This window comes from Pithys albifrons, chromosome 3 (assembly GCF_047495875.1).
Source record: "Pithys albifrons albifrons isolate INPA30051 chromosome 3, PitAlb_v1, whole genome shotgun sequence".
In the NCBI taxonomy this organism is placed as follows: Eukaryota; Metazoa; Chordata; class Aves; order Passeriformes; family Thamnophilidae; genus Pithys; species Pithys albifrons.
In genome coordinates, this window is record NC_092460.1 from 53,892,603 (window position 1) to 53,906,786 (window position 14,184).

The window sequence follows — 14,184 nt, forward strand, 5'->3', positions numbered from 1 at the left end:
AAGCTCTGCAAACTGACTGGACCCACCTTCTCCTTCAGTAGCTTCTGCAACTTGTCGTGTGGGACTCCATACAGCTGCTTTCCATTTGCGATTAGTCCCTACAATGCGACAGGAGCCATCGGTGAAGAGGGCGTAGCGTATTTCCTCTTTTGGCAATTGATTGTATGGTGGAGCTTCTTCCGCACGTGTCACCTGCTCTTCCTCTTCATCTGCTAGACCAAAATTTTCACCTTCAGGCCAGTTTGTGATGATTTCCAGGATCCCAGGGCGATTTGATTTTCCTATACGGGCGCGCTGCGTAATCAGGGCAATCCACTTGCTCCAGGTAGCATCAGTGGCGTGATGTGTAGAGGCAGCCTGTCCTGACAACATCCACTTCAGCACTGGTAGTCGAGGTGCCAGAAACAGCTGTGCTTCTGTGCCAATCACCTCTGAGGCGGCTTGGACTCCTTCATAGGCGGCTAGGATCTCTTTCTCTGTGGGGGTATAGTTGGCTTCAGATCCTCTGTAGCCTCGGCTCCAGAATCCAAGTGGTCGGCCTCGAGTCTCACCAGGCACCTTCTGTCAAAGGCTCCAAGACAGGCCATTATTCCCGGCGGCGGAGTAGAGCATGTTCTGTACGTCTGGTCCTGTCCTGACTGGTCCAAGGGCTACAGCCTGAGCAATCTCATGCTTGATCTGGTCAAAGGCTTGTTGCTGCTCAGGGCCCCAGTGGAAATCATTCTTCTTACGGGTTACCAAGTAGAGAGGGCTTACGATCTGACTGTATGCTGGGATATGCATCCTCCAGAACCCTATGGCACCCAGGAAGGCTTGTGTTTCCTTTTTGCTGGTAGGTGGAGACATTGCTGTGATCTTATTGATGACTTCTGTTGGAATCTGACGGCGTCCATCCTGCCACTTCACTCCCAGGAACTGGATCTCTTGGGCTGGTCCCTTAACCTTACTCCGTTTGATGGCAAAGCCAGCTCCCAAAAGGATCTGGATGATTTTCTCTCCTTTCTGAAAAACCTCTTCTGCTGTGTCCCCCCACACAATGATGTCATCAATGTATTGCAGGTGTTCTGGAGCCTCACCCTTCTCCAGTGCAGTCTGGATCAGTCCATGACAGATGGTGGGACTGTGTTTCCACCCCTGGGGTAGTCGGTTCCAGGTGTACTGCACGCCCCTCCAGGTGAAAGCAAACTGTGGCCTGCACTCTGGTGCCAGAGGAATGGAGAAGAACGCATTAGCAATGTCAATAGTGGCATACCACTTTGCTGCCCTGGACTCCAGTTCATACTGGAGCTCCAGCATGTCCGGCACAGCGGCACTCAGCGGTGGGGTAACTTCATTCAAGCCACGATAGTCCACAGTCAATCTCCATTCTCCATCAGACTTATGCACAGGCCAGATGGGGCTGTTGAAGGGTGAGTGGGTTTTGCTGACCACCCCTTGGCTCTCCAGTTCACGGATCATCTTATGGATGGGGATCACAGCATCACGGTTCGTTCGGTATTGCCGACGGTGCACTGTCGTGGTGGCAATTGGCACTTGCTGTTCCTCAACTTTCAACAGTCCAACAGCAGAAGGACTTTCTGAGAGACCTGGCAATGAGTTCAATTGTTCAATCCCTTCTGTCTGTACAGTGGCTATTCCAAAAGCCCATCTATGCCCCTTTGGGTCCTTAAAATATCCATTCCTGAGGTAGTCAATGCCCAGGATACATGGGGCGGCTGGACCAGTCACAATGGGGTGTTTCTGCCAATCTCTCCCTGTCAAGCTCACTTCAGCTTCTAGCACAGTCAACTCTTGAGATCCCCCTGTCACCCCAGAAATAGAAATAGTTTCTGAGCCCACATGTCCTGATGGCATTAATGTGCATTGAGCGCCAGTATCAACCAAAGCCTTATACTTTTGTGGGTCTGATGTACCAGGCCATCGAATCCACACAGTCCAATAGACACGGTTGTCCCGTGCCTCTACCTGGCTAGAGGCAGGGCCCCTCTAACACTGATCCTGGTCATAGCGGTCAGAACCTTTTCTCGATGAGTACACCTGGGAGGTGCCCTCCTGTGGGTCAGATTCTTGCCCGTGGGAAACTGGGACTGCACTTACTCTCACTGACCTTCTTCCATTCTCCTTCAGTTCTTGTACTCGGGCTGCAAGGGCACGGGTGGGTTTCCCATCCCACCGTCCCATGTCTTCTCCATGTTTGGCCAGGAAGTACCACATCTCAGTTCGTGAGGTCTGTCCACTTCCTCTGGCTGGGGGGCGTCTGGCTCTGACTTCAGAGGTTCTCATTCGCACTGGTGCCACTTGGAGACTTTCCCTAATTTCCTCTCTGATCGCTTTTACCTCTGCAGGCAGCGTCTTGAGACTCTCAACCAATGTCTCTACAGCAGAAATACGGGCCTGCATTGGGCTGTGGGTCATGCATTCATATATCCGGAGCTTATTTGCTATTGCGCCCACTGTTTCATGGTTCTCTTCCCTATACATGGATGCCAGGAAATCGGTGTATTCAGCTGGCCCCGAGCGTGAAAGGTCCCACCACATATGTGGTGTGCATCTGACCTTGTCAGGGTCATTATTGGCTTGCCCACCTCTTCCAAAAAGCACGTCCATCATTGCCATCTCCCTCAGACGTAAAATTCCTTCTTCCATCGTCTTCCAAGTCTTCCTAATATGATGTTCCTGCAGGATTTCTCTATAAACAAACTTCTCTCTTACACTCGTTAGAAGTCGTGCCCAGAGTGAAAGGGGCTTTGATTCCCTCACAAACACCTGTTCAATAGCCACGTCCTGGGCCAGAGCCCCCAAAAACCTGGCTTCAGCACCATCCAGTTGTAAGGTTTCACCCATAAGGTCCCAAACTCGGATCAACCAAGTCAGGATGGGCTCACCCGGGTGTCGAGCAATGTCTTTCCGCAAACTACGGAGATTATCAAATGACAATGACTCAGTGATGATCTCAGGCTCTGGGTCTGCTTGCTGTGGAGGTGCAGCAGCCCCCTCATCGTCTGCTGGATGGTCTAATTTGGTCTTATATTTCCTTTTCTGAATAGGGGCAACTTCCATAGGCTTGGCCTGTCCTCCTGGTTTAGCCTCATCCTTTTCTCCCTTCACTGTGGCATCAGGGGTTTTATTCTCTCGCTTTTCCCCCTTCACTGGGCTAGGTTTCTGAATGCATTCTGGAAAAACCCTGGCCCTACCTTCAAACATTCTGTAAGCTGCAGGGATACAACCCTGCAGAAAAACCATAAAGAGCAAGATATCTCTGGCATCCAGGGAGAATTTAAACATCTCAAAAGCTGTTGTAGCAGACTTGAATGGGGAATGGACAAAGGGTTGGGAGAAGAGATTCCCCTTTGTTCCTTCCCAAGGGTCCGTACTATTATCACTGAATCCCCAGAGGTAGCAGCTTAGGTTGCGGCAGGAAAACAGCCTGGAGAGCACCACCCACATGACATCCAAAGGCATCGAATTCATGGCACCATAAATCCAGAGTAAGAACTCAATAATAATTGCGGCTATTTGAGTTTTGCTCATTGATTTGTTGATAAGACTTAAACCTGCCGCTCCTTTTGGCATGAATTTGTACCAACAAAAAGCCAATATATTATACAGGATGGTCCTGATGAACTCTAAGCTCAAGACCCACATGGTGCCACAAAATAGCAGTTATCCTTCTTTGTTTACAAGCCCCACACGTTGGGCGCCAAGAAATGTCTCGGTTTGAGGGGAAAAACCAAAATGTTTTACCCACAAGCAGGGGAGGGGCCTCCTCCTCAATAATCACACCACTCTTTATCAAATTTAAGAAAAGGAATTTTAATACAAGAAGGATAACTGCTATATATATATATATATATATATATATATATATATGTAAACAGACTAGTGCAACCCACTTCCCCAACACCATAAGAGGAAAAAAAAAACAAACAACAACAACAAAACCCAGCAGGTTTTCCTCCGGGAGAAAAGGTTATACTTAAGTGTCCTTGTCACAGCCCGCTGGCTGCAGAGTGAGTTTCAGTCCCTCTCCAGCGAAACAGACGAGCAGTGGGCTTTCAGATGGACTCAGTCTCTTTCCCCTGTGTTCCCCGTCCAAGAAGCAGACAGGTACGAGCAACCAGCAGCAAATCCAAGGCAGGTAGCAGCACGGCAGGAAAAAGTAATCCGAAGTAGGCAGCGGCAAGACAGCCAGGGAAAACCCCAGCAGTAACCAGCAGGGCAGCCTGCCTCCTTGGAGCCCCCACTCCCCCATTCCGCCGAGCCAAGACTGAGGAGAATATCCAAAAAAAAACCAAAAGAGACAAACCTGCCCCCACCCCAGCGATCACAGTTAACTACTTCTTTTGTTAACCGCTGGCCTGGGCAGTTAAGTGGCAGGGGAGAGAATTTACATAATAATCCCAAACTACAACAACCTTGTAGAGGCAAAACCTCAAGTACCTTTTGTCCTAATGTTAAATACTGTATAGATACAGCAGCGATGCACCCTTAGAGAGGCTGTTGTACAGATGGTCTCTTGTGAAGGATTTCTGAACCCATTAGGATACTACTTGACATTAGTATTTTATTAGGAGAAACAGCTCTTTCTGGCTTTGCTTTCTATTCATTTCAAAGGAAGTGATTCTAGTGATAGATCAATAGGAACTAGGAGAGAAATCTTGTGTGGTATGTATCTTCTTCCATGTTTTTTTTTAATCATATTTTCTTGAATATGTCTTTTTCTCTAAATCCTATGGGCTTCAATTCCTGACCTTTTCCACAGTTAGCATGCAAAAATCTTCTACAGTGAGAGAGCTAATGCTGGTATTGTTCTCTAAACAATCGAATCAGTAGCAATGCCTCTGGAAGAACAATACTGCCCCTATTTTGAGCAGTTAATATTTGAAACACTGTCATTACATGAAGCTCAGAGATTTTAGACTGATCTGAGTCAAACAGTATGCACATTGCTTAGATGTTTGACACCACTGGTGCTTGTGTTGTAGCTAGTGCAAAATGATTGAAATATTATACATGGAAATACACTCAACAGACGGGAAGGAGTTTTTCTTTTAATAAAAATGACAGCAAATAGCACCAGCAAGGAAGCCTACAGGGTGTAAGTGATCTGAGAGGAGTCTAAGATAATCACAGAATCACACAATATAGTGCAGTATAAAAAATACAGTCTAACAGCCATGACCTGTTCATGAAGACGGGTAAGATACAAATAAACTGCAACTCTGATAAAGGGGCAACACTTCCAGATGGATATTTCAAAGTGTTTTTATTTAAAAATTCACTAACATTTTATATGAAAAGCAGATACTATTAATGACACATCAATATAACCAATGTATCTGTCAAGAAGTATTTAAAAGGGAAACATTCAACAAGCTATGAATGACAGTTAATAAGCAGGTTGATGTTATTGAGAGACAGAAGAAAACTTTCTGTACAAGAGGGCTGATACTGAAAATGTATTAATTTTTGTATACTAGACACATTTTAGAAAGTCTCTTTTAGATAACAGAGTGTTCTTAGTTCATGAAAATCAAAATACCACTTTTGTACTGAAACTAATAGCAAATATTCTAGTTCTGAGATTAATTTTCTGTGATAGGAAAAACTGTCATGCCAGGGCAAGTAGGCAGGGAGCTAAGAGGGGCAGTGGACAGGGAGCACTGGGACAAGGTAGGACAGGGATCAGCGACTGTGAGTAGGACATCCACAGGGATGAGGATGGGACGAGATCAGTCCGGAGTGAGAGTCAGTGGTTGACGACCAGCAAGGTGCATTGGTCAGACACAGACATACTTACAATACCCACAGCATAGGTCAGGCAAGTTTCAGGACATGGACCTGAGCTCACATGCAGCTCCTGCAGAAGCTGGAGTTGTGCTGACCAGACTTCTCACTGCTCTTCCTCACACTGACCCAAGGCTACACAGCTGCATACCCACAGAATAGCCTTGAACGCAGGCAACCAAACCTCTGGCACAGGAAAAGGGAAAATACTTGTAGAGGCTTCTGCTGCCCACCAACAAGCCAGTGTATTTTCATGTAGGCTATTGAGTGACCAAATCCAAACAGTTAAATTGTCATAACCATTTCACTTGTTCTCAGCCTCTTGCTTATTGGAAATAATTTGCACAATGTGCCCCATCTGTATACGTTGAAAATTGTTACGATGATGCTTCACTTTTCTTTGTCAGAGAAAGGAAACAAAAATGGTTTATATTTTCCAAAACTCATGTGTTCCTCTTGGGTCCTGTGTGTCTTCAAGTCTTCTCTATACAATATTTTTCTTCTTCCATTTATCATGTTCTTGCTTTTTAAGTGTCTTCTGTTTAAGCATACCATGTTTAAAATCAGCTCTTGAAATAAGCTTCCTAGGAGTCAGAGCTCTCAGGATCTTCCAATGTTCTGGCAGTCTGCTGGACAGACTACTATCAATCTAATATTTTAAGTAAGTCTGAATAACAATGAAAGAAGAATTTGCCATGCTTTTGACATAGAATAATTTCATTCTAAATTATTATGAAAGTAAATTTCAAAATGTCAAGTTCCACAACAAAACTGAGCTCTTACTTTCCCATATGACTCCTTTGTTACAGCAGTGACCTGAAAGACTATAATTCCTGTTCTTAATTATGTGATTTCTCATCTTTCTTTTACCATTTAAGATAATGGTTTCACTACATCATTTAAATATTGCCATTAATATTTTATACCCAACATCTGCAGCAAAATAGTAAACTGTCATATTCATGTGAATCAAACAGCCTGCATCACTGCTCTCCAATACTGCAGGAAACCAAGATCAAGACCATGACATTCTGCCTTTCTGCATTTGAATGGACAAGTTCGTGAACACTACTGTGGCTTTCAAATGCAAACTTCTTTTTTTTTTCTCTGCTTTGAATTCAAATTGTATTTCAGATAAACTGTGAGAAAGAAATTGGTTCAGGCAAGATATTAAGATCAGAATTCCCTCTGTTTTAAATTACTTTGTCACTCACTTCAAACTTAAGCTCAAAGCATTAGTTTTCTGTCACACTTCCCTTGTTTCTCATAAAGTAGGAATGTATATAAGCAGACAGAAATGGGAGACTGGCTTTCACTATCCACAGTGTCACCTTTGCACAGTGAGGAGATCCTGTGCAAAACACAAGGTTTCTAGATCTCTAACGCTCTTAACAATTCAGCACTTCAGTGTATTATGAAGTTAGCAATAGTTTTACACTTCTATAGAAGGATGATATGAATATAAAAGTGTTGAAAATTGAGGCTATTGCACATTTTTTCTACTTCATTCCACTGCTATTTCTGCCACTATTGTAGATTACTTTAAAATACATTAAAACAATATAGCATAACAGACTGCACAGGTAGAGACTTTATACATTTTTATCTTTAATGTCTAGCTTGAAAGTCCTCACATCACTGAGGGGCAATTGTGAAAGCAAAATTGCAGCTTTTTACTGCTTAGTAGCTTGACAAAAATCAGGAAAATAAGATGCTAGTGATAATTGCTAGTTTTATATGTAAACAAGATTTGTGAGATTAGGTGGCTGTGCTGCTATATAAATGCATGTGGTGCACTTCTGTGTACATCATTCTGTCAATTCCATTCCAATAATATCTGATTCAATTGTACAATCTCAAGCAACTTAACAGACAGTATGCAATCTAAAATATGTTAAATTCCCAGAAGTTCCACAAAAAATGTGAGCAGGTAGAGGAAGGAGGCTTTTTTTAAACCTTCCCTGGGGGCGGAAAAATACAGTGCAGCCTCAATCATTATGAAATAACAAATAGCCTGATAGAAGAGATAAATCAGGAATAATATAACCAAGACAATATGTTTCATTTGCAGTAATACCAAAAGAACCATTTCTCAGTCTAATTTCTTTCCCTTCTGTGAAATTTTAGGCACAAATCTGTCATTTTTGTGCAGTCAGGATATTAATAATGTCTCTGTCACCCTTTTGCATTCTGCCACTTATGGATTGTCTGTTGTCTAGTAAATTGAACTCCAGCTATAGTCTTAGTATAGTCTTGTGTAAAAGGCAAGCAGCCATTAGAAAAGGAACCACTGAAAACTAAGTTTTATTACTACTTTTGCTCACAAAATGGTTTCATTCATTGTACTAATCCCTAAAAGAATGTTGACCAGAGAATAAGATAACCGAGCCAAAAAAAATAATACATGTAACTCCTGTTCTAAAAGATGTTTAGTGAGAATAATCAGTAATGTTTGGTCATTCTTTTTTGCAGATGAAGCAGATTGGTCATGATGGCTACAACCCCACCTCTGTAGCTGAATGGCTGGATTCCATTGAACTGGGTGACTATACCAAATCCTTTCTAATTAATGGCTATACATCGATGGACCTTGTGAAAAAAATCTGGGAGATTGAATTAATTAATGTAAGTTGATCAATTTATACCAGTAGTTCCTCCTAAATACATTATGTAATATTTGTCCTTATATATCAAGGAGAAAGCAGAAAAGCACTTTGCACTACAAATACTATCATCAAGTACTGTTAGTGACTACAGATGCCTGTACCTGGGTTGAATGTACCCTTTGCTTTCATTTACTTTGCCGTTGTCCTTAGCGTGGTATTTAAGCACCATGATTGTGTTTGTCTTCACGATGCTGAACAACATTTAAAAATTTATTTTGAGAGTTTATAGCTACAAAGCGTAAGTCTTTGCTTTTAAAGTGCCTAGAAACAGTAATTGTTGTAAAGATAGTTCACTTTTTCTACACGCTCTGACTAAATTGAACATAAAACAAGGAAATATTAAGTATAGTTAATATATACTGAAAGAACACAGTGTTTTCTTTAATTATCACTTTTGCTTGAGACTTTATTTACCTGAGTCAATTAAATTCAATTCCTACATATAGACAACCATAAACTTTAATGTGGACTGTACTGCAGGGTAATTTGGAATGAGATTAAGTTTGTACTGTTACAGTGAAGATATTGACTGTACAGCTTTGCCAGTGGAATTTTCATGTAAGTTATGCGTCTGAAACTGAGTTGTTTCCTATTATAAGATAAATGATTGTAGCTTTGGATCTGCTGTGACGTTTGAAATCAACTGTACTGTTGGTTTATCTTAACTTTAGGGCAACCTCTACATGGAGGAAAGCCCAATATCATATTTTTATTGACTCTTCACAAACAAAAAGCTCTGCTCTTCCTTCCAGTATAGGAGATACTACATCTCTGTCCCTGATTAGTGCCAGAGTCCCAGGCAGTCAAAGGGCTATCAGTAACTACAGGCAGTCAAACATAACAGCAGCTGGGGTAGTCTTATACCAAGGAACAGTTCCCACTCTGCCCCAGGCTGGAGAAATGAAGAACATAACTATGGTGTAAAGCCATGTTTCAACACAGTAATTGGTGCATGAAGCGCAAGCAAGGTATAGTTTGAGACCAGCATTTAAAGAAAAGAAAGAAAATATAAATGGAGTTATTTCATATTACTTGAAAGACAAAACCATTGAGTGTTAGAATTCCTTTTCTTGCTGTCACACTACAGTTAATGTTAATTAGCACAAAAATGTAGAGTAAGGACCAAACTCTGCCTTATGTGTTATGTCTGTGGCATTCAGTATATGTTGTAGGTGTGTAATTGAAGTTAGGATATGATTGATGCTGTTATGGGTGTCTGCTGCTAAGCTGTTTTTAACTGTGATTCTTTTTTCTGTAAGTAGCTGGAATTTTAATAAGAACTGGGGACCCTTTGCCTGAGAAGCTACAGATTAACAACCAGCACTGAGTTCAAAAAAAGTGGAAGACTCTGCTAGTATTATGTTCTGTAACTTAAATTTGCATCCAAACATTTTGTCATAATCAATTTGAAAACAAATTACCCTTTAGCTCCCCCAAGTGGATCATTAAAACTTCATTATAGGTTTGTGGTTTGATTCCAAACTTGCTTAAACTGATGAAAAGGGGAATACCTGCACTGAAGTTAACAGGAACACACTTCTGTAAAATGAATATAAACCAGACCACTATATATCCCTCTAATTTTAAAGCTTAATACTATGTTCCAAGGTCTGTACTTCTTAGAAAACACCCCCTTTTGCCATGAGTTGCCAGAAGAAGCTGTTTAATAGTTGTATAAATATTTGTATAGATGTAGAAATCTGTAGAGATAAATATTTTGCCAGCTGCTGTGTTTGGATTATGGTGTTCAAGAGCATAGTAAATCACAGAATAGTCTGGGTTGAAAGGAACCCCCAAGGATCATCAAGCCCAACTCTTAGCCGTGCACAGGATCATCCCAAAAAGTAACTCCTACCAGTTCTACATTCTAAGCATTTCTATTTTAGTCCAGCCAGTATATATTTGATTCCCCTCAATCAGCAGGAGCTAAGTGTAACGATATTTTGTTCACTGAGAAAATCTGTAGTTTAGAAAACTATTTACTGTTACTTTTCTCTTTCAATTGAGGGGAATCTTTCAGAAATGGACCAGAAATTGTTTTGAAATGTTGTGCAGTCTGACAGAAAAATATACTTAGCTGTGACCAGCAGGCCTGCTGTCTGAAATCGATTTCAAAGGTCTCACTTCTCATTCAGGTGATGGCAAAGAAAAGCTTATTACAGAAAGTTTTTCATAAAAGGATGCATAAAGGTCGAAACCACTAGGTCTGGAACAGCACTCTTCACTTGAGTAGGTCAAAATCCAGGCACTTGACAAAATAAAAAACAGACTCAGTATCCTGAAAAGAATTCAAGGTACTCTTGGTTTGGTGGCTCTTGGTGCTTAAGTTGTAGATGAAACAAAAAGTTTAATTTAAACTTATGATAAATATGTAATAAAAATATATCAAGAGCTACAGAAATGGTACCCTCTTCATTTTAGCTATAATTTTAAACAGTTTCAGCCGCTGAATTTAACATAAAAGCCATACTTGATTCAGCACAAGGAATCCCTTTGTTCATATTTCATACTTCTTTCTGTTTAACCATTGGGAAATAATCCATGGGTGTGTATAGTGAGGGGATATTCTCTCTACCTTCAAATCTGTTTCTACCCCTCACTACAAGAAAGACACTGAGGGGCTGAAGCATATCCAGAGAAGGGCAAGGGAGCTGGTGAAGGGTCTGGAGCACAAGTCCTGTGAAGAGCGGCTGAGGGAGCTGGGATTGTTTAGCCTGAAGAAAAGGAGGCTTATCACTCTCTACGTTTACCTGAAAGGGGGTTATAGCCAGTTGAAGGTCAGTCTTATCTCCCATTTTATTTCATCCACTAGGATGAAATAAAATGGCCTCAATGTTCAGACTGGATATTAGGAAAATTTCTTCTCCAAAAGGATTGACAAGCATTGGAACAGGCTGCCCAGGGAAGTGTTTGAGTCACCATACCTGGAGATATTTCAAAGACATGGAGATGTGGCACTTAGGGATGTGGTTTAGTGGGACTTGTCAGCATTAGGTTTATGGTTGAACTCAATGAACTTAAAGGTCTTTTCCAACTTAAATGATTCTATAATTAAAATTATCCTTCATGAGTTATCCCTTACTCCCACAGCACACAGCATTGATAAGAACTTTGAATCTTCTTGTCTTCCTGAAAAGAACAGTTATTACTCTATTTCCAACACAGTTTTATCATTCTTGTAAGTTACAACCCAGGCAGGCACATTTAAAAACACTGCAAAGAGAACACAAGCATATGAGAGAGAGAGAAAGTCTGAACATTGGTGGTGAAGTCCATCTTCCCTCAGCTTTTCTGGTTCTCCAGCTAGCTCGTTGGCATTAAGAAAAAAAATTAATACGTAGTTTCCTGAAATTTATTGCATATTATTCCAGCAAGGTACTGTCTGATCTGACTTATGCTCTAGTTTCTTTCAGACTTTTATGGACACATATGTATATATATATATAGATAGATATATATAGATATATGTATAGATATATATATAGATACATATAGATATATATAGATATATAATATACACACACTATATACTATATATATATAGTATGCATGTGTGTGTTTCTTCAAATGCAATCAAGCAGCAATTTCTAAAAGCACTTGAATCAGAACAGTAGTTTTAAAAGTTACATATTTGTGTTTCTTGTGAGCTTGCAGCAGCATTCTCAGTTGGTTTTTAACAACTCAGACTTTGAAATTTAGATTTTGTTTCACTAATTATTTTTGTGTGGATAATTTAGATTTTTCCCAGATCCATTTCCTTCTGGGGTGTGCTTTCTGGGAAGCATTGTTCTAGTTTTCTTATCCTGGGACTGCAAGTATTCAGAATGCCTTCTCCCAGTATCAGCTTTACCAACACTTCTGCTTTTGTCTCCTAGGTTTCTTGGCTCATTATAGAGAATCAAATTCTGTATCCAGATTCAGATATCATTTATTCAATGCTGTAGCTATGAGGAACTTCTTTGAAATATATATTATCTGCTGAAAAGCCTCAACTATTTTCTGTAATCCCCTAACCCATCTAAAGTATGCACCTGTGCTTTATTGTATAAATGCCCTTCTATGTGACTAATCATATTATTCTTGTCTGTTATTCTGGATTACTTACATAACCTTCCCCCTCGGGGACTCACTCTCTTCAGGGAACTTTTACCATAGAAATTATTCAGACAAGATATAAACAGCTTAAAAGCACAAAGCGAGTTATTTATCGTCTAACACACAATACATTGTGGGACTAATGAGCTAGGTATTAAATCAACCCCCACTGAATGAGTCACTCAGTCTAATGGGCAAGTAGTCATCACTCAGGTAGGGGAGGGCTGGCCCCTGGGGCTCACTGGAAAGGCTGAGCTGTGATGTTGCTGAGTTGCTGTATTCTGATTTCCATTATTTTCATTAGGATTTTATACCTCTTGATGTGAGTGTTTTTATCTGTGAATCCTTGAGGTGCCAGTTTTCCCTGTCTTAAGAATCTTACTTATATCTGCAACTTTACCTTTCTTATCTTGAATGCTTCCAGGCTGTGCACTCTCTCACAACTCCCTCTCACGCCCTAGCAATTTTCTCAGAAGGAAACTGAGAATGGTGGCACAGCTGCACTGTACTGAAAGTAGGTCTGGAATCACAGACAACTGAACTCCCGGGAGGAGGGTTACATGGAAGCGACCTGGTTTGCATTTCTTCTCAATTAGTTCATCCTGTACTGGGAGCTTCTCTTATTGTACATACTTCTGTCATATGGGTGATTCAGTCTTTGTCTTCTGTAAAATTAATCTTTAGCAAATGGTTCAATTACTGTCCAGATTTTGAGCTTTTGGAGAAGTGTTCTTGATACTGTCTCCCAAATTACATTTCTGGTTTCCCTTAGGGTATGATGGTTGCTGTTCAGGATCAGAGCGAAGATACTAGAGAGAGAAATTATCTACCAATGGCTACCTTCCATGAGTTTATAGCTAAATACTTTGGAACCTCCACAACATCACTGACAAATTCGACAATTTAATTTGATTTAATCTAATTTAATTATATAGTTTATGAAAAAGTGATTCTATCCTTTTATTTGAAGCTGCTGCATGATTATTGCAGCGCAGCCCACTAGGTTTTGCACTGCAGGAAGGAAAGAGCCTAATAATGGCCATAGTGAAGCAGATCAGTTAATCTACCTAACCCACCGTAGTGTCTATAAAAATCACCATAAACAGATGACCAGGGAAGGCTACCTGGATAGGGCAAGCATATTATCTGCATAGCATTCTTTTAGAAGAGACTTTTGGAATTGGGCCCGTTATTCCCAACTGGTCCTTGATTTTTTGACTTGAGTGAGTTCTTATCATCATCACGTTTTGTGATCTTACTGCTAGTCTGCTTTCCTATGGAACGTATAAATACATTAAGCTGTAGAAGTGCATTTGCAGATCTCTTCAGGAATTCACTAGGAACCTTCTTCTACTTTGAAATCTGCATTTTCTCCTGCAGTTTCCTGGTTTAACCAGATATTTCTCCATGACAAAACCTCTTCCTATGGCTTAATGTCATAACTGCTGCATTGTGGGTTTTTTTTCTTAAAAGCCTTTTTAAGAGTGGCTTCATCAAAATACTTTAGAAATACAGGCAAACAAGCAGATCAAGCAGATCATTAACCTCCTCTACATAATTTTGACTATTTCAAAGAACACCAATAGGCTCTTGCGTTAAAAGGCATCCTTACAAGCAGTCACTTTAACTCTTCCTG

General features: G+C 40.8%; 1 protein-coding gene across 8 annotated transcripts in view; it reads left to right on the top strand.

Moving 5' to 3' along the window:
* Nucleotides 1–14,184, top strand: part of ANKS1B (ankyrin repeat and sterile alpha motif domain containing 1B) — a 437,255-nt gene that overhangs the window by 270,462 nt on the left and 152,609 nt on the right. For all 8 annotated transcript variants that reach the window (XM_071552016.1, XM_071552018.1, XM_071552019.1 and 5 more), the window contains one exon: nucleotides 8,260–8,412. In XM_071552016.1, coding sequence (XP_071408117.1) covers nucleotides 8,260–8,412 — 153 coding nt within the window. The remainder of the gene's footprint in view (nucleotides 1–8,259; nucleotides 8,413–14,184) is intronic.